Consider the following 20,089-nt stretch of genomic DNA (forward strand, 5'->3'; position numbering starts at 1 on the left):
ATACATAAAAATTATTACGTCCTTTAAAATATACACCATATTTAGAGTGTAAATGATGAAGGATAATATAAAAAAACAAATTTACATAATTTTAGGGTGTAAGTGATGACAATAATTATGTTAAAGATCGTAAGAAATAGGTTTGCGTAATTTTAGAGTGTAACTGATGAAAAATAATATATTTGAAAATTGAAATGATTGCATAATAAATTATGCATTTTAATGAAAAATTCACAAATATGAATTTTAATTAAAAGATTAGAGTTTAATTATAAGAATATATTAATTGAAAAGATACAATGTAATGAATTTTTTTTTTTACTTGTTATTTTATTTAGTTAGATGCCTTTTGGAGGGAAAATTAAGAGAATTTTTATTCTCTTAGTAGTAGGGGGGATTGAGGCGATCAGCTAAGAATGAGTTTAGAAATTCCGTTTAGAAATATCATGGAGTAACAAACTTGTTTCGTTTAAAATTACAAAAACGAGTTTAGAAATTCCGTTTTTAACAAATATTGCAATTTTTTTTTGCTACCAAAGTCCAATTTCCAGGTCCATTCATCCAAGTGATCGGTCCCAAAACCCGGTACCTTGCACGAGCAGAATCAGAGATTTATCAAGCAGTTAAAAACTCCGACTCCAATAAAATCTATATTCAGATTTCAACGTAAAACCTGGCGGAGTAAATGAAAGAAATAAGGAAAGGTAAACACAATAAAAATTTATTTCGCCAAAATAATTATACGATACAAAATGTATTAATAAGATACATGCTTCAGAAATGTGGGAACGAGTGTCGAGGGTTCTTGCTCTTCAAATTGTCTGCCTCAAGTACATAAAAATAAAAGTAATTCTCAAGACCCGGAAATACACATTATTTCCCCCTGGAAACAAATCTACATGGTCCTGATAAATAAAGAATGTCTTTAATGTACACAGCAGCTAGCCAAAGGAAAATAATGGGAACTTTTATTGACACCGGAAGACGGGAAAACAGCAGTAAGAGAAAAAATTCCAAAGGCTCATAACAGCTCGGAAGCTGTTGAATTGATTTGATTTGTTTCCATCCATCAGTTTGTTGCATCCCGGCTGTAATATTGGTCAAGGGTTTTTGCTGGGATACGATGGAGAAGCTCACGAGGGAAGATTCTGAGGAGTGTCCATGCCAAATCGAGCGACTGGAAGATGGTTCTAGTGTCATATGCTCCTTGGGTCACAAACTTCCTTTCAAATTTCTCCAAAAATTCCAAGTAGAGCTGATCAAATCAATTAAGACATGAAACATTATTTCTAGACATGGCTACATCGGTATATCAATCATCACAAATTAAATTGTCATATACGACATCATTGGGAGATTATTTTTAATGTCCCTCGTCACTCGAAAAATAATATTTTTCGTTTGGAAATGATGGCCAATTAGGCCAGTTTAAAACTATATGACCGTCTCCTAGGAAAGTCGCGGACCAAAATAGAAGGGAATAAGAAAAGATACCAGATCTTCTGAAGAAAGCGCTTCTTCTCCCACCACAGCTTTCATGGCCTGCACATCCTTTCCAATAGCATAGTTTGCGTACAGCTGGTTCGACACATCAGAATGATCCCTTCGAGTCATACCCTCCCCGATAGCACTCTGCATTTACAGAAAGAGTTCAGAAACAATTTAAGAACCCTCATTGCATGAATCAACATGCCACAAAGGCACAAACAACTGAAGGCTGAAACAAATTGAGATAAACAAAAGCTTAATATATTCTACCTTCATGAGACGGGAAAGTGAAGGAAGGACATTGATTGGTGGATATATCTGCACATGAACAACAGAATGCAACATTACGCTTTATAAAAATATGCTTAAGCTAATCTGTAATTTACATGATTGAATATAACTCAGCATATTAAACCAGGATTCTTATAAGAATACTTGCCTGACGATTGTGCAACTGTCTGTCAATATAGATTTGTCCCTCAGTGATATAACCCGTAAGATCGGGTGTTGGATGTGTAATATCTAGAATGCAGAATCCCATAAAGCATTAGCAACAACATACACAAATCACACACTGCGGAAAAGGAAAGTGTCATCAGTCATTACCATCATTAGGCATAGTCAAGATGGGAATCTGGGTAATAGAGCCTTTTCGGCCTTCAATACGTCCGGCACGTTCATATATAGTGGCCAGATCAGTGTACATATAACCTGGATAACCACGCCTTCCAGGCACTTCTTCTCGGGCAGCTGATACCTGGATTACGGGGAAGATTATCACACACAATAAGTAAACTAGAAGAAATATCTTCAGCCATGCAGTTTGCATAGAATTTGAAGGAAAGGAAGAGAAAGAAAGGGAAGGTAGGGGAGAAAGAATGGAGGAAGGGAGTTTTCCTCCGATGTATGTTCTATAATGGAGGCTTTTGATACATTTTGAAGGAGGGAAAATGGATGCCTCTATTTCCCTCCCCCTCCACCCTCCCAATCCTATTCGTTAACAAAGCGAGGAAATTTGTATATCCCCCTTCTGTTTCCCTACATCCAAACAATCCATAAAGCCAAAAAAACACAATATAGGACACACCATATTAAGGGAAAGTGTCTATCAGATGAATGGAATGTTACCTCACGAAGCGCGTCAGCATAAGAACTCATGTCTGTCAAAATGACAAGAACGTGCTTCCCACATTCGTAAGCCAGATATTCGGCTGTGGTCAACGCAATACGGGGTGTAATGATACGCTCAATTGTAGGATCATTGGCCTGCAATCAGCATACTCAAACCATATTAGATAACAAGATTTAGAAGGAACGAAAAACAAGGCAAAATATATTTGCAGGAAACAGCAGCAGTATGGAAAGATGTATACCAGATTCAAAAAGAGTGTCACTCTCTCCATAGAACCATTCTCCTCAAAATCACGTTTGAAGAACTGTGCGGTTTCCATGTTAACACCCATAGCTGCGAACACAATGGCAAAGTTGTCCTCTTCACCACCCTAAAATGATCCCAGCAGAAAATATAGTTATATAGAGAAGACTAAACGAAGTCAAACAAATACAGTACTCGTAACTCAATAACAAGCTGTCATTTTGCGAAAGGCAAATGAACCTTTAGCAGGAGAATTATACCTCCAAAAGATCTTCAGACTTCTCCAACCTCTTCACCAAACCAGCTTGGCGACAGATCTGTGCAGCAATCTCATTGTGAGGAAGACCAGCAGCAGAAAATAGAGGGATCTTTTGCCCTCGAGCAATGGAATTCATGACATCAATTGTGGAAATTCCGGTCTGAATCATCTCTTCTGGGTATGTTCTCTCACTGGGGTTAATTGAACTTCCTGAATACATGTTTAGCCTTAGGAATAAGATTGCAGTCATAGTCTCATAGCAGAACCGCATAGCTAAAGCAGGTTCAAGTCAAAGTTCGAAATAACCCCAAAGCCACATACCCGAAATATCCAAGTATGCCTCAGGAAGAATAGGAGGGCCGTTGTCAATAGGCTTTCCGGATCCATTGAATATGCGCCCAAGCATATCCAAGGAGACTGGAGTTTTCAAGACCTGCCGAAGAAAAGAGATGATCAGCATACAATTACTAGGTTATTTACAAAATAATAGTCTTTTAGCTCATTGACCTTGGGAAAATTACTTTTGAATCCAATCACACAGAAGAAAACAGTGAAACATAGATCAACAGCCATGACCGAGGCTAAGAAGCTAACATCAACTACGATACTACGAATGTGTGGCCAGTTACAAGGTTGAAGGATCATGGCTCAGGCATCCATAAAAACTAATCCTTTATCAATAAAAATATTTTCAGAATCCAAAACATTGGCAAAAGACGTTAAAAGAAAAAAATTAAAAGCATCATAAAAATAAGGAAAATTCATATCAGTTTATCGAGAAAATTCTCATAATAAGTTTCGAGGCTGTAACATCAGTAATCAGAAACAAAACTACAATGTTCGTCACTCCTCGCCTATTTATATATTTTATCACCTTATAGTGTCACTTTACTAAGGTAGTACATCATTCACATCAGATTACTTTATAATTATGGCTGTATTCTTGCTCTGTTGAAAATAGAATAAGGAAAAATACAAGATAATTCAGCATACATTCAACATCAACAAATTTGAAGCTACTTGCCCCAATGACCAAAACCGAAGAAATATGTACTTACTTCACCTGTAAACTGCACGGTGGTATATTTATTATCAATTCCAGATGTTCCTTCAAACACCTGTCAGCAGAACAGTTTAGGTAAAACAAGGCTGGTTAGTACTCGTTAATATGATAAAAAATGGCAAACATCTTTGCAAGTTGCAACATTAAAGCATGGCATAAAATTTAAACACAACAGGCAACACGCAGAGCTGTAGTCACTGACACTGTTTTGAGCTAACTATTATTGAAAAGTCGGCAAAAAGGTGCATTGTTTTCTCAACTTCGTGTCCTAGTTTCAGTTATATTTTCTTCAGAATGCAACCATAGCCACCAAGCAGTTAGCATCTCATAGGCACATAAAGCTTTGCTAAAGGGGATCGTTAATAAATTACATGATGTGGTCAAAGTGACTATATTAAGTGCAAATCAAACACAATGGAGCAAAACCATGAGCACGCTAGCGGAATTATGCTGTCTAATGAACTGTTGAAAACCCGTGTCAACCTTTACGGCATCACCAACTTAAGGCAGACAGGTGATCACTTAAACAGTCAGTATTTGAACAAAACATAAGAAGAAAGAAAAACGGTTGTACCGAGCAGTAGGTAATAGGGAGTACATGGATTGAGTCAGAGACGTCAGCTTTTGTGATCATACAGCATTTACCAGTTAACTATCAGTATATAAAGAGTGTGGCATGCTATTGTCAAAACTCAAATATCCGTACCTGAACCACAGCTTTCTCGCCATCAACTTCTAACACTTGACCTCTACGGGTTGTTCCATCGCCCAAACGGATGTTGACAATTTCTTGATATTTAGGTCCCTACCCAATAAAAAGTGAAAAAAAAGTGCATGAAAGTTGTTAAATTTAATAAGCAAATGAACCACACACAATTAAAAGACCAACATTTGTTTAGTATAAAAGAAAATATGACGAGAGTGGAAACTGCAGCATACCTTAACTTTGTCCAGAATCACAAGTGGCCCGGCAACTCCAGACACTGTTCTGTATTCTGCACAATTCAAGTATCCAATGAGCAACAAAGAACGACGAGTCTACCAAAACAAGCATGTGGCTCAATCCCACGCTCATTAACTAAGAAAAATATACAAAGTACATTTAATGCCATTCCCCAAGTCTTTAGACAAGCCAAACAAACGCTAACAAACTAAATACGGGGTACTTAAATTGGTTGTTATCGATTTCAGAGACTTGACATCGGAAGTACAGAATATCTTATTAAAGTGGCATAAAAGCAGATCATATCCTTAAAAACTAATCACATACTCCATACTTCACATGGCAATTCCACTCTGACTTCCAAGTTCAAAGAAACAGTCAAGTATTACTAATTCCTGATAAACACCTGATAGATTCAGAAACCAACTCAACAAAACTGAAACTTTCATCTCACAGCACTCCTACTACAAACTCCAGATAAATCGGTAACCAATATACCAACCCCGTCATACAATCACATTCAAAAGTCAACTCAAGGTATTCCCTCCACATATCATGGCATAGTTGTTCAAAGTACAGCTATGCCCTTTCTCAAATTTGACTACTTCCTCCATCTCAACTATCTGTGAAGCTTTTTTATTCTTCACAAGGGCCAGAGGTATTAACAAAGGTAAACAAATGATTAGGAATGATAGAGGGAGTACATTTCATACAGCAAACATTATCACACGAAATCGTATATGATTGAATTATGCAACTATATATCAAATAACAAACCACAATTATAACATTAACCATAAACCCCAATTCACAGAATGATCAATTAACATACATAAAGATCAAAACTTTGATCAACAACTGAAATCCTCCAAACATAAAGATTAAAACTTTGATCAACAGCTAAAATCTTACAACATAAAGATTATTACTTTGATCAACAAATGAAATCTACCATCATAAAGATCAAAACTTTGATCAATAACTGAAATCATAACATCATAAAATCATTATAAAATTAAGAAATTCAACAAAAACTTACCCATTCCAATCTCAAGGCTGCCATCATCAACATCCATGGAATCCTTAGCACTCATTCTGATCAGTCAACTGAACAACAATGACAAATCATACAAAATTCACATCATACATCAATCAGATAATTGATAAATAAACCAATCAGTAAGAAATCAAATCAAATTAAATCAAATCAAACAATAAGTAGTCTTGTTTGAGACAGCAATATCCGTCTTAACCTTAAAACGGATATAATACGACAATTTTTTTGCTACAACGTAGACAATTATCCTTACATATGTACCTATTTGGATGGATATCGTCTTAAACAAGAATTTGTGATCAAATAAACGGAAATTTGGTATCAAAACACAAAGAATTAAAGAATTAAAAACTGGGTTTAGATCAGATCATCAAAAGAAGGGAGTATATACCTGGGATTTGATTACAGTGGTTATGGTGAAGAGAGAGAAAGAGAAAGACACAATGATGTTAAGATCTGATAGGTGGCACTACTAGTTAAATGATTGACCAATTATCATCATTATTATTATTTTTTTTTTTTAAATAATTGAGTTTTTTTTTTTTTTTTTTTTTTGAGTTAATTTAAATTGAGTTTTGCTAAGCCTAAATATTGCAATTATTTATTAGTAATAATATAAATTTAATTGAGGTTTGCCAAGTCTAAATATTATAATTACTAATTTACTACTTGTTGATTTGAACAATTTTTTTTTTATGATAAGGTAAAGAAAACTAGATTTATTCTACAGGAATATAGGATAGACCAACATATCTCATCGTTTCGGATATGAGAGGTAAGTTGAAGTTATTGACTTTTAAATGACCTCGAAATAGTTGGACTTTGATAGAGGCTACAAAGTTAGCAACTTTGTTGATTAGAATGATCATTGTTTAGTCTTTAATTTGTGCTAATCCACAGTCAAAAGCATGACCTCTCACAAAAGGAAGAGGACAGGTGGGACACGCCATGTCTTCCCACTCACCTTTTAATGGGCGTTTTGTGAGAAGAAATGATGCAAAATCAAACAGAATCGGATATCACCGTCACAAATGAGAATTGCGGTAGAATGAGTTAAAATGTTGAATGAATGGTAAAATAAGTAACGGCGAAGTGACTACAACTTATGCCGTAGTACGGAGTAGAAGTTAGTCCTCCCAAGCTACGGGTCCCTTCGATCCATAGACATTGTTTATGCTTATAAAAAAAAAATACCGTCAACTATTAAAACAACTCTTTTTTTTTATCAATCTTGAGCTAATTGAATTATTGTTACGTTTATCATACTATGCTTAATTACAATTAATTATTTAGATTTTTAATTTTTTTTTATCACTAGAAAGAATAGAGAATAATGTAAAATAGAGAGAAATACTAATGTCTAAAGCGAAGTTTGAACTTATTTGTGTGTCAAATCAAATGAAGCACAAGGTCATCATAACATAGAGAAAGAGAGATTCAAACTTGTGACCTATTGTCATAATATCTCAATCTTAGGCTTTTAGTCAATAGATACGATCTTCTTAATATCTTTAATATTTCCAGCTTAATTATTAGAGGCCGATGGAGAGATTTGAAAGAGGACAAGTTGGGATATTACTCCGCGCCTTCACACCTTGGTTTATTTGTCTCACGTGTAACTTGTGCTTCTTTGTTGCCATACTGCATTACTAAAGGTACCTGCTTGCCCTCTTGTAAAGTTGCTCTGTACTTCTTTTGGTCCATAGAATATAGTTGGGATAATTCTTCATGTTTTGGAGCACCTAATGACACGGTCTTCGTGGCTAATCCACGAAAATCTATGAAAAGCGCCGCGTCTAGTACATACATCTTTTACAGGTCTGAGTAGAGTTTGTCAATCGCCACAAAGACCGTGATTTTAATATTTTTGACACACGTCTTGCTTTAGGATATAGAAGAAACGAAAGTATCAACAAATCATGAGAAACAATAAATAGAACATAACTACAGTCTATAGAACATCAGTTGACAGGCTTACGGGATTCGCTCGGGTGCCCTACGACCGCAAATCTTGAGTTTTTTCACTTCTTTTACATCATTATATCAAGCTACAACTATGCAATGCCCTAGCCAAAACCAATATTCTTCTTGATTCTTGATTAGTTAGTGTACTTCCTATCTAAACTGGAAATTTTCGATTTCCCGAAGAAAATTATTAAAGATATTGAGCTTGTATCCTCTCCCTGTTCTGTTCCCACCATGTCTTTGCATTCACTTCACCAAATTTTTCCCGGCTGCATTACAAAACACCGAAAACATAAATAAACCAGTATGATTAAGGTCGTCTTATATATGGAATAATAATAAATTTATTATCAGACCGTCTTAATTAATAAACAAAAAAGGGTCACTTCTAAATGTCGAGGGGTTACATATATATGAGATCATACTACATGATAATTTATGAGATAAACAAGGTCAAAGGCGAATAAATTATGCTGCAAAAGGGTCATTTTCTATACTTTGCCTTATTGTGTATGAATTGGACCGTCTTATATGATATTTTTTTTTTTGGGGGTGCCGAATGAGCCACAAGGGCAGTACATGCACTGGTGGAGCGAGGTGGGGGGTTAGCAGGGGCAGTCGCCCCCGACCCCGTTGGCGTTTAAAAATTTCAAAAATTTTAGTTAAAATTTTCGAATTTTTTCAAGGCCTCATAATATTACCCTTTCGCTCCCGCTGACTTAAAATCCTGGCTCCGCCACTGAGTACAAGGACCTATTGTCCAATATACCTAGACTTGATAAAAGCAACCCGACCCGAAAAGATTGACCCGAGACCCGAACTACATCACCCGAATGTGCCCCGAAAACCCGAATTGACCCGACTCGACCCGAACATGACCCGAGCTTTCTTAACCCGTAATGACTCGACCCGAAAATGACCCGATCCGAAAATGACCCGACAAAATATAACTCTAATTGAACAGAAAAGACTTGAAATGACTTTTTCTCTCTTATTCACTGACCCGAAAATGACCCGACCCGAAAGAACCCGGCCCGCTTGACCCGAAACAAACCCGACCAACAAATCTGAAACTGACCCAAAACGACCCGTCCCAACCCGAATTAACTCGAAATCAATGGGAGAACCGAACTCACCCAACCCGAATTGACCCGACTTAAACCCGACCCGTTGACCCGTTTTACCAAGTCTAAATATACCCCCTTCCTTCTTTAAGTCTTAAGTCTTAACCATAATACTAGGCTAAGACATCTTCGGTATATGATACAGTAATTTATGAGATGAAAAAGTCGGATGAAGTAAAGCGTAATTACCTAAATCTCACACGACGGAGTTCTCTGGAGCCATCAGCAAGCTGTCTAATGGTAATGTACACTCCCGGCTCATCCTGCTCAACCCATTCAGTCTCAAGTTCACTTGCATTACTAACCGAAACATCATCCCTAGACGACGTTGTAGTCCGAGATGGATCCATGTAAGGAGACTCTTTCTGTGTACCAAGACCATAACCATTTGCAAATCCTGCAGGATAACCCTGCTCAGAAGGCTCTGAAGGAGGGTAATATGGTTTCGTACCAGGAGGTTGGTAAAAGTTCCTTGGTATCCATTCCTTGTTCGTCATAGGGCTCTCCATTACCGATCCCACCCTCGTGAAAGTCGAATCTCTCGGCTGTTGTCATGTACAACCAAATCTCAATCAGGATCACAGTAGTTTGGGAAAATGCACGCGGTGCCCTTGAAGTTTCGAATTTTGCCCAAAATACCCAATTTTTTATTCCGAAAAACTTTAAGAGGCTATAACTCAATTTTTTTTTTCAAACCGATTATCTTTTCCGAGAACTTCGATTTGAAAAAAAAAACTGTCGTATTTGGATCCCGTGTAAGATTTTTTGCACGTAAAGTTTTTTTTACCGAACAAACTTTAAGTGACCATATCTCTTGGTCACGAATTCCAAACTCGACATTTTTTTTTCAAGTCGTAGTTCTTGAAAAGATAATCAATTTGAAAAAAAAAAATCATCACTTTCTGAACTCGTAAACACGAGTTATAGCCTCTTAAAGTTTTCCGGATAAAAAAATTGGGTATTTCAGGCAGAACATCAAAATTCAAATTCAAGGGCACTGCGTGCATTTTCCGTAGTTTTAAATATCGTTCTACGGGTTATGTTACTTCGACAATTCATATTGACTGCAATATACAGAAATATCGACGACATTAACTGTTGTAACTTGTAATGTAGTACCTCATCATCAGATCTTGCTGGAGTCTGAAGAGCTTGACGATTAAATCTTTGAACATTATATAACTCCATGATTCGATCATAGTTTTCACCCCACCATCTTTGAGCTTGCCATTTGTTAAACATGTCGCGACTGCACAAACATATAACCACAGTAAATTAGCTACCCTGGTTGAATAGACACGGTTTCCTGCAATTTTTACAGACTGTAACTCCAGTTATTACCTGAATCGTATTCTTTTCAAATCATTTCCGCCATTAGGAAGAGACACGAAAGTAATGTGCACACCGGGTTCAACCTGTGCCATCCATTCTTTAGATTCTTCATCATCCTGTATTACCACATCGCTAGCAGCGATAGATTCACGTCCAGCTCGAGTCTTGTCCACACTATATACACCAGCAAATCTCGAGTGTGTCCTCACACCTCGATTATGCATATTATTACTCGGGAAATCCCATCTAGGTGTCGAGCTTGAACTTGGAGCTTGCATAAATGAGTATCGACCACCTTCTGAAGCGGTATCATAGTCCAAGTAATGTCGTTCTCCTTTTTTGAAATCGCCAGAGCTTGTGCACGGCTTGCATTGTTTATAAGCTCCAGAAAATTTCGAGGCCATATCCTTTATCTATACAGACGCGAAACCCAGGTTAAAATTCAGAAAATTGAAATATGATGATAAAGACTATTTACAGCATTTCTTAGCAAATGTTGCCACAAAAAAAAAAAAAAAAAAAAAAAAAAAAAAAAAAACATTTCTTAGCAAATTACTGATGTTCAGACTCGGCTATAAATGTCAGCCGCAATGTACATGTTCAAGTGTCAAATTTGGTTGTTTTACGATAAAAACATAGGCGTTGGGTAAAAATGAAGAATCGGAGCAACATAGCTACTGCGAAAACAAGACTAGTATAAGACAATAACTTTGCTAGGCAAACATTTGTCCACAAAAAATATTTTTTTTTTTTTCGCGAAAATCCTAAGAGAATTTAGACGATAAAAACGCACTTTTATTTATTGGAGTGTTACCACTACGTCTCATAATAGTGCCTTATTGAAAACATTCGTAATGATTTAACATTTTCCTCAAGTTCAGGTATTATAGACACACGGATATTATGAGGTCAATAAAGTCGTTGACTTTATGATTACGACTTACTATTGTACATCTTGAAAAGAATAATCTAAAACCAAAACAGTCATAAACAGCTACTATTATCACCATCAGTAGTTCAGTACAATTGTACAGAATTTATATTATTGCGGATCTCGAAATATAAACTTTCCATAAAAAGGTTAGCAAACACAATTTTGTGCATGTTAACTAGAGGAAATAAGGAGTAAATGTAATTTATTTATTTTGGATTTCTGACTGTGTTTACTATAGATCTAAAGAGGCCCTCCCCTATATAGTTGCTTTTTTTTACTGAACAACAACTGTAAATATTCATCTGTGATTAAGGCTGCTAGAGTGCAAGGCTCAAGAAATTTACTGATTTGCTGATTTTTATTAGTCTACTTTATCTATCAATTCTTCATTTACTTTAGCTTTCACCATCCAACTACACTAAAAACGAGTACCTTAATTTAATTTTAATTTTAGTTTTGTCATATTCAATCATTTAAATTTAATTTTTAGTGTTTTGTATATCGAGATTATGTGCGAATGAGGGTAAAACTATGCAACGTATATGTATTTCCTAAAACTTATATAAAGCCGGTACATGTATATAAAGATTCATTTTAAATTATTCCCATTATCCATTTTGATTTTCTAACGTGTCCCTGAAAACATACATTAAGAATACGAATGGAAAAACAAATTAAAAAAAATCATTAAAAATGAGTAGCAAAATTATTCAATTTTTCATGAGATTCTTTTTTTTTATTTGGGTTCTTAATGTAGCCATTTGGGCCAACCAGTCAGGCCCAATCTACTTCAAGGGCCATGATTTAGCAAGCTTGCAAGCCTGGTCCAGCTCGCCTCCTCACTGGACTGGTTTAGGCCCAAAATTCATGGCCCGGTTCAACAAAAATGAAAAAAAAAAAAAAAAGTTATTCCGAGCGGCGGGCTGATTCAGAGCGAGCCATGAGGCGACCCGGCACACCCCTTGCCACATGTGACACGCCCGTCCCGGTTCAGGCAAGGTAGACTTGACCCGAACTGAGGCTAACTCTACCCTCGAAGCACACACAAGAATATCCATTATCCATCCATCATAAACTAGCGAAAACACATAACAATAAAAACGCATAAATGGAAGAAACATTTTGCTAATATTAATGCATTCTATTTTTTTTTTATGTGTAATGTTTGATTCGTTTTAAGTTTAAGACTGATAATACCAGTTTTAAATGAGAATTTATGGTTATCATAAAACATAAAGAGCATTGTTAAATGTTAAAGGCAATTGAGTTTGATAGCGACTAGACCTTCCACAACCTTTAATACATAACGAGATTGGAACAATGGTTAAAAAGACTAAGATCTACTGATCTACTCCTACATAAGATTTACAGTTTATCTTGTTTCAGATGGGCCATTTTGATCTGAAGTAATAAAACGGGATTTTGTTACCATTTTAAAATCAAATGTGATCACTATTAAAAAACAAGTTAAGATAAGCTGTAAAATTGATTATACCATTGTAGTTACATTTACCTATAAAATAATCACATATATCCGTCTGAAGTTTTAGCGGCAAGATTTAAGTTGCAACGTGTATGCCTATCAATAATACTGAGAGTATCACGTTTGCTACGAGTTTTTAGGCTGGTACATTTGTGACATGTTCCTTCCTATAAGCCTATAGATTAAAGTCCACCTTTCTTCAGACGTACAACTCTACTTTAGATTCTGCAACTATATCTATACTTGCGTGTGCCTAGGGATTGTTCACATATTAATGGCCTACTTTATCACATACCTATATTCTAAAATAGGACCGTCTTACAGCTAAAATCGTAATTTGAATAAAAGAATTCTGGTATGGCTGTAGTATACACTGTAGGACGGTCCTATTGTAAAATGAAGAAACTGTAGTTTGTAGATATGAAAAACCTGTCTTATTTAGTAAGACAGTCTTACACAATAATTACTGGTAATTTCTGAAATCTCATCTTAATGTAATGAGTATTTTATAAAGTTACATGCATGATACACTCGACGGGTAATACGTATTTAATTGAATTTCTCCGAACTTACATAAGCCTAACTATTGTATAGAAATTTAGGAAAAAAAATTCATAATTTAATTAGTTGGTGGTGTTTAAGTGTTGCACGCTAGCACCTAACCAAGATACATAAAAATGTCGGTTAATTTATTTGATAAAATTATTATTTATGAGTGTTATGAACATAAAGATATATTATGAACTTTTTGTAATGTTGCACCAAAGATATCGGCCGCAAATTCTCTCGTCATTTTAAAAAATTAATTATGATAATGTGAAAGTTACTTTTATCAATAAATAATGTTCATTTAGTCTTTCACTTTGGTACCCTGCAACATTCCTTGGTCCCCTGCCTGTGTTCATGCTCTAAAACAGCACGAGACAAAGCCTACTTAGGATTATGGCTTTAATGTTTTCACTACCCAAAGTAACTAGGAAATTAATTGAACGTAACTCTCCTTGTGTCCTATCATCTCGTTATAACAAACACATAAACAAATGATCGGAATTAAAAGAGTAAACGATGATAGAAATTAAAAGGTTCAAACCTGGGCAGTGATGCTTTTAACAGACTCTCTTGTATTTGGAGTGCCATTTGCACGTCCTACTCCATCGTCCCCTCTCTCGTCCGTCTTTGCGCAACTTATACACGTTAACATTTTTCACCTCTTCTCGTCTCCCGGCCCTAAGATCACCTTATGACGAATGGTAGACGTTTATAATTTACCCTGCATCCATAAACAATTAAAACAAATGACAAAATCACCTCAGTGTCTTAAAACGCTTTTACCTAGGGAAAGTAAGAATCAACACAACCCGACCCAATCCAATCTGGTACCGATTAACTGTATGTGAATAGTATAATGGACTAGTTTTAGAATTGAATTGAAGAAGCGAGAATTCAAACTTGGAAAAAGAGAAAGGAAGGAATCTTTGTACTCTGATGACTTTGTAAAAATAGTAGTAAAACGTACCATTGTTATATGCTCCATTGGGAAGTAACTATATACTTACTATGTTAAACTATATAAAAGGGATAAATAAAATATGAATCAAAAGTGATTATTTCTTGGTATTGATGATATTCTATCTTTACATACAAAACTCGTAGTTTTGGATAATATCATTCTAGAAATTGATGTTACTTTAATCCAACTCAAAAGTAAAAGATGTTAACACCTTGTTTCTAAATAAACAACCTCCTTATTATTATAAATTTTTTTAAAAAAAAAAATAACTCCGTAATAGAAAAATTGTCGATAAATGTCATGAATACTAATGTTAAGCAGTTCAGATTCTATCCTGAAACGATTTAATGGTTACAACTTCAAACAATGCAGGTTGATGTGTAGGAAAAATAATATTTCGTATATGAAAATTAAGCTATTAGAAGATACGAGCCATTTATTTTTTTAACGTGTAGAGGATCCTTAGTTCCTAACCCATTATCACTCGGTTGGCCTCCAATGATGTTTGGGGTTGAAGTGTGAATGTAACTGCAGACCTCCTCTAACCTGGTGCTTATTATTCCACTTTAAAATTGAAGGGGTGGAATTCGAACCTGTAACTTTTTAGTCGCACTGGCTCTAATACCATGTCAAAAAATTATCTCAACCAAAAGCTTAAGCTGAAGGTTGAGATTGTTTCTTGACACTTAAAATGGAATACATAGAAAATTGAAATCATTTAGTAGGTCTTTTAATATTAATATTTTTCATTGAATAACAAGTACAAGGTACAACAACATCATTTGTGTTATCCTAGTACCTTGATGACTTATGCAAATTAAGAATAACAAATTAAGAATAGGGGCGAATCTAAAAATAAAAGGTTGGAGTAGCGAATTTTTCTAATATTATTTTATACTTATTTTAAGGTTCATATATAAGAATTTGGGTAGCAAAAATCGATAATTGTAACCATTTTCTGAAATTTTAGGGTAATGAGTGCTACCCTCTCCTACTAGCTAGGTTCCCCTCCGATTACGGGATAAGAGGGAGTCGAATGTAAGCATTTTCATAGAATAACAAGTGGATTGACAAAAAATGAGTGATACTCCCAAGTCCCAACTCGGAAGTGATGATTGTGTTGAATGAAGGTGTCTCTAATAATAGAAATCACAGCGAAGACAAAACGGAAGAATTAGGAATAGCCAAGACATAGTGAGCCCCATTTTACAGCACACAAAGCTAATTGTATGTGTCACCGTATTTTTGCAATTAACTCAACAATTAGTCTTGCTGAAGACGGGTCGGGGCAAATGACGGATAATGCCACTCACAAAACGGATAGGGGGACAAGGTGGGGGCACCCCCATGTGCTTCTCTCTCTCCTCTATTTGGGTCATTTGTGAGGGAAAATGATATCCGTCACTCGAAAGTGACGGATACGTGCCGTCACAAATGAGATTTTGTGTTAACTCAAAATACAACAAAGCAACTAAGTAATTACTAAGAGGGACCGTCTGGCTCGTACCACTATATTAATTCTCCATTAATAACAACTGTATTAGACAAATAAATAAGGTCACTAAAGATGTTAACCCCCTACTTGATCTACTTGTATAATCGACTCGATCTAACATAAGTTCAGGTTAGATCAGATCAGATCGGATCGGACCAATTTTAGAGATATCGTTAGCCTTTGGCTAGATTCTAACCGAGATAAAAAAAAAATGAAGGCTTGTTGGCTCGGAGGAACTAACATGACTACATGAGCTGAGCTCGCCTTGAGTTCATTTGTATTTCTTATTTATTTTAATTTTAATACTCATTACAAATATTTAATAATCGTGTACTAGGGTCGAATAAAACCCCGAGTTTATCATATGCTCGACCTCTGTTTTATTCGAAAATAACTATTTCTAACTATATGTTTCCTAATAGATTTATCATTTTTAAATATAAAATAGTTTTACAAACATAATAATACAAAGTTTCATTATTATGCATGGGTAATATTTCCTTTTAATTACAAGAATCTTCCATAGAAAATAACAAAAGAAAAAGTAGCAAACTCGGGATTAGAAACTCAGATTGTTTGTGGGGGATTGGGAAAGTTCATAAGAAAATGAAGACCCAATAATTGAATACACCTTCACATTGAACCTAAATTAAAATAAGATCGTCTTTCAGTACAAAACGGGTTTCTTATTAGTTAATACTCGTTTAATATTGTTAATTAACAACCGTGATGAGTATTTTATACTCAAAGAACCATCTTATACAATAAAACCGTTTCACACAATATTTATAGAACTTCTTAAAGATAAGAAGAATGAATGAAAAGAGTAAGGTGTGGTATTGAAAGTGGTCCGTTTCTGGGATATGTGTGTTTGCTTTAGCCTACAATAACCATATTCGATAAAGAAATTTCACCATTTTTGTTTTGCCAAATTTTCTGACTCTTCACTTTAAATTTATCCAAAAAGAAAAAAAAAAGATAAAAAATTACAGATCAGCATTTTACAGACATTCATTTTAGATTACTCCTTTTTCTTTTTTTTTTTCTTTTTTAATGAAATAAAAAATATAAAAAATTAATATTCTTATTTATTTTTACAAGTTTCATGTGGTGTACTTTACCTGTTTTATTGAGTTGTACTATTATTATTTGCTAGCTATAGAAAAAAGGGTTTTGGAATTTAGAATCTTCCTTGGCTTGTCTTGAGGACCAACCATTACTTTTAATTAAATTACAAAATTAATTTTTTTAGGTGGTGACAAAATTTAAATAACCATATTCTCTCATTTCCAAGTTTCATATGCATGCAAGCAAAAAAAAAAAAAAAAACAATAATAACATTTCCTCCAATAACATTGTTTTATTCATAGGTAATGATTAATGACGAATCATTTATTTAGATTTGATGGGGCATATTCTGCACCGCTGACCAAAGTCAACACACTGAGCAAGGTCAAAGATATCCACAGCAAGTCAACGACTTAGACTGTCTAGCCGATGCATCCCATCGGCCACCGGCTTGCCGTCTCGGCGACAACCCGCCAAATGACACATACCCGCGTACTCATATCCAAGACCCTCTCGCGGCCCGCCATAGGTTCATCTACGAGGGTAGAACAGTCTTTCCACCTGATAAGCCACTTGGCCACTTGGCCACTACGTGACAAAAGGTGAAAGCCTATAAATACTCCTCAACCTTCTTTGAGGAAAGGATCTCACAACTAAACCTAAATACACTATTCATCCTGTAACATCTCTTTATCTCTCTACAATACATTCCTAGCCAATTAGCATACAACTTATACCTCTAAGTTCACTGACTTGGGCGTCGGAGTGGGTACGCTTGGCACAAAGCCAAGCCCTCGCCTCGTTCATTGTTGCAGGGGAGGCCGAGGGAGACGATAGAAGCACGAAGGGTCTAACCCAAGACATTATTCTACAAGCCACGGGTGGTAACGATACTTGCTCTGGAATTATACCCGGAACAAGATTTAATTAAAATAATTTTCAAACAAATAAAATAAAAAGGATAAATAAATAACAGGACGTGAGGTATAACGTTACAAGAGTACTAGACATTCATCCCCCAAACTATAACAAGACAACACATACTTCGTGTATATATAACAAACAGGACAATGCAAGGACAACACATACTAGCAATTGTTTCATTATTAAACAACATTGGTATATTATCGAGTCTCATTACCACCCTTTAGATATCCTTACTTATAGTCGATCATTTCATCAAATCCTGTTTGTCATATGTGGAATCGAGGAAAATATCGAAACTCAATATTATCCTACAATACATATGTGAACTCCAGAATAATAGTAGAGAGACTCGATATCACTTCTATACCAAGTGAATAAAGACAAAGAAACAAACCAACAATATAAAACACGTAACACGCCTAGTTTATACAACTCATGTTCTCTTTCTTTGATCACGTACCATTTAATTTTGTCTCGTTATTGTACATTTGTACTAGTAACTACATTATCTGCACCTTTGTCTAAAAAAAATTACATTATCTGCCAAAATTCTTACAAATTATTAATTTTGGCTCCCCTTTATTTTGCAGGTGACCGAATTCATAGTTATTTTGTTCTTAAATGATAACGACTTGCACACGCTATGCACCAACAAACATTTACTGTTACTTTGTATTTTGTCCTGAGAAAATGACATTAATTATTTTCCTTTATTATTATCACTTATTTCTCCACGTCTCTTAACATAAAAAGTTTTGTACTCCTAAAATGTGATAAATCAAATCAAATTCCACAATAATATTTACCGTTACTATAACTAAGGGGTTAGCAGGAACGGTTGTTTTACACTTTCTTATTGTACAAACATCTATTAAATTAAATACATATATAATCGTAAAATATAATCTATGCTAGTAAAATGTAATATGATAAATTAAGGAAATTACCTTAAATTTCTCTCAAAAAAAGAAAGTAAATTACCTTAAATAAGAAATTGTGTATGAACTAGTAATATTGATGTTTAAATAAAAAAAATTATACTCCTAGTTTCGTAAGAATCATATATGTCAACTAGATTAGTTGTTAAAGTCATAAGCAGACAAGCAGTGGTACTCATGACCTGATTTCCACAATTATTCACGTGATTTTAACAGATGATATTCAACATAAAACCGTTTATAAAAGAATTTGTTAAATTTGCATCAGAACGATCATAGTATAACAACAAAGACAAAAACTAACCGGAAAAAACCCGCTTGGCAACGACGACGACTTGAGACGGAAATACTTCAAAAAAAACCGAGGCGATGAACACGAACTACCGTAGATATTTCCGTTGAGTTTTTGTAATTTGAAAATTAAAACTTTTGTTATGATGATATTAAATTTACGACGTATTTATTATGGTAATTAGCGAGTAGAATTTATGGAAAGAAAAGGGAGTGAAAAGAAGATTACAAATGAGAAGGAATGTAGGTATTTATATAGGAAATGATAACGGCGTTACTTAACGGCGATTTGAATTAAACGGTTTTGTGGTTTTAAATGGGAAAGCTGTTTAACGGAGGCCGTTGACGGAAATAAGGGATGGACAGATGATGTAATAAAGAATTTGGTCCAAAGTTTTGATGACATATGGGCCTAGCCCATGGCTTCAAAAGTGAACTATGGGCCATGTTTTGTCGCCCTCAGGTAATCAAGAGATCTAAAGCACATATATCGAGATTTTTCTGTAAAAACCGTCCTATAATATAGAACAGGCTAAATAAAAATAAAAAATTTAATATTTAATCTACTTATCATTTAATTTTGTATTGATAAAATGATAAATATGATGACAATAACACATTAAAATATGTAAGTTTTCTATATAAAGCTGTAGATGATCAAAATAAACACTATTTTTAAATGTCAGCTACTATCTTAGTTGATAAGTCAACAACGATCATACTCATGATATAGGTTAAAATTTTATCAACATTAAAAACACATTATTTTATTCGATTATGAAATAATTTAATTGGTCTCGTAAACTAGTCTTATGTGTAAGACGATTCTATATTTTA

General features: G+C 34.9%; 2 protein-coding genes across 3 annotated transcripts; both read right to left on the bottom strand.

Annotated features, from left to right (window-relative positions):
• Window positions 1-705: 705 nt before the first annotated feature.
• On the bottom strand, window positions 706-6,765 carry LOC141593448 (V-type proton ATPase subunit B 2). 2 transcript variants are annotated; one of them, XM_074414153.1, is made up of 14 exons: window positions 6,577-6,765; window positions 6,168-6,235; window positions 5,125-5,180; window positions 4,892-4,990; window positions 4,181-4,240; window positions 3,444-3,555; window positions 3,124-3,332; window positions 2,862-2,990; window positions 2,617-2,754; window positions 2,095-2,245; window positions 1,928-2,010; window positions 1,759-1,806; window positions 1,495-1,632; window positions 706-1,255 (listed from the first exon to the last, which is right to left on the bottom strand). In XM_074414153.1, exons 2-14 carry the CDS (start codon window positions 6,220-6,222, stop codon window positions 1,070-1,072), a joined length of 1,464 nt encoding a protein of 487 aa, XP_074270254.1. In that variant the 5' UTR covers window positions 6,223-6,235; window positions 6,577-6,765; the 3' UTR covers window positions 706-1,069. The 2 variants fall into 2 exon arrangements, with proteins under 2 accessions (XP_074270254.1, XP_074270255.1); XM_074414154.1 differs by having other exon boundaries at window positions 6,447-6,578.
• A 1,334-nt stretch (window positions 6,766-8,099) lies between these two features.
• Window positions 8,100-19,479, bottom strand: LOC141593682 (protein BREVIS RADIX-like). The gene is made up of 6 exons (XM_074414168.1): window positions 19,266-19,479; window positions 14,114-14,293; window positions 10,616-11,019; window positions 10,394-10,523; window positions 9,464-9,819; window positions 8,100-8,419 (listed from the first exon to the last, which is right to left on the bottom strand). Exons 2-6 carry the CDS (start codon window positions 14,222-14,224, stop codon window positions 8,341-8,343), a joined length of 1,080 nt encoding a protein of 359 aa, XP_074270269.1. The 5' UTR covers window positions 14,225-14,293; window positions 19,266-19,479; the 3' UTR covers window positions 8,100-8,340.
• Between the last annotated feature and the right edge of the window lie 610 nt (window positions 19,480-20,089).

The sequence above is a fragment of the Silene latifolia genome, chromosome 1 (assembly GCF_048544455.1).
Source record: "Silene latifolia isolate original U9 population chromosome 1, ASM4854445v1, whole genome shotgun sequence".
NCBI lineage: Eukaryota > Viridiplantae > Streptophyta > Magnoliopsida > Caryophyllales > Caryophyllaceae > Silene > Silene latifolia.

Bases quoted from the DNA above. Each gene is read 5' to 3' on its own strand.
- LOC141593448 (XM_074414153.1), bottom strand. From the start codon at position 6,222: ATGAGTGCTAAGGATTCCATGGATGTTGATGATGGCAGCCTTGAGATT. The intron at 3,556-4,180 runs GTAAGTACATAT...TTTCTTCGGCAG, and splicing joins CCGTGCAGTTTACAGGTGAA to GTCTTGAAAACTCCAGTCTC. The intron at 2,991-3,123 runs GTATAATTCTCC...GGATCATTTTAG, and splicing joins AGTCTGAAGATCTTTTGGAG to GGTGGTGAAGAGGACAACTT.
- LOC141593682 (XM_074414168.1), bottom strand. From the start codon at position 14,224: ATGTTAACGTGTATAAGTTGCGCAAAGACGGACGAGAGAGGGGACGAT. The intron at 10,524-10,615 runs GTAATAACTGGA...ATGTTTGTGCAG, and splicing joins TTGAAAAGAATACGATTCAG to TCGCGACATGTTTAACAAAT. The intron at 9,820-10,393 runs GTACTACATTAC...ACATGACAACAG, and splicing joins CAGCAAGATCTGATGATGAG to CCGAGAGATTCGACTTTCAC.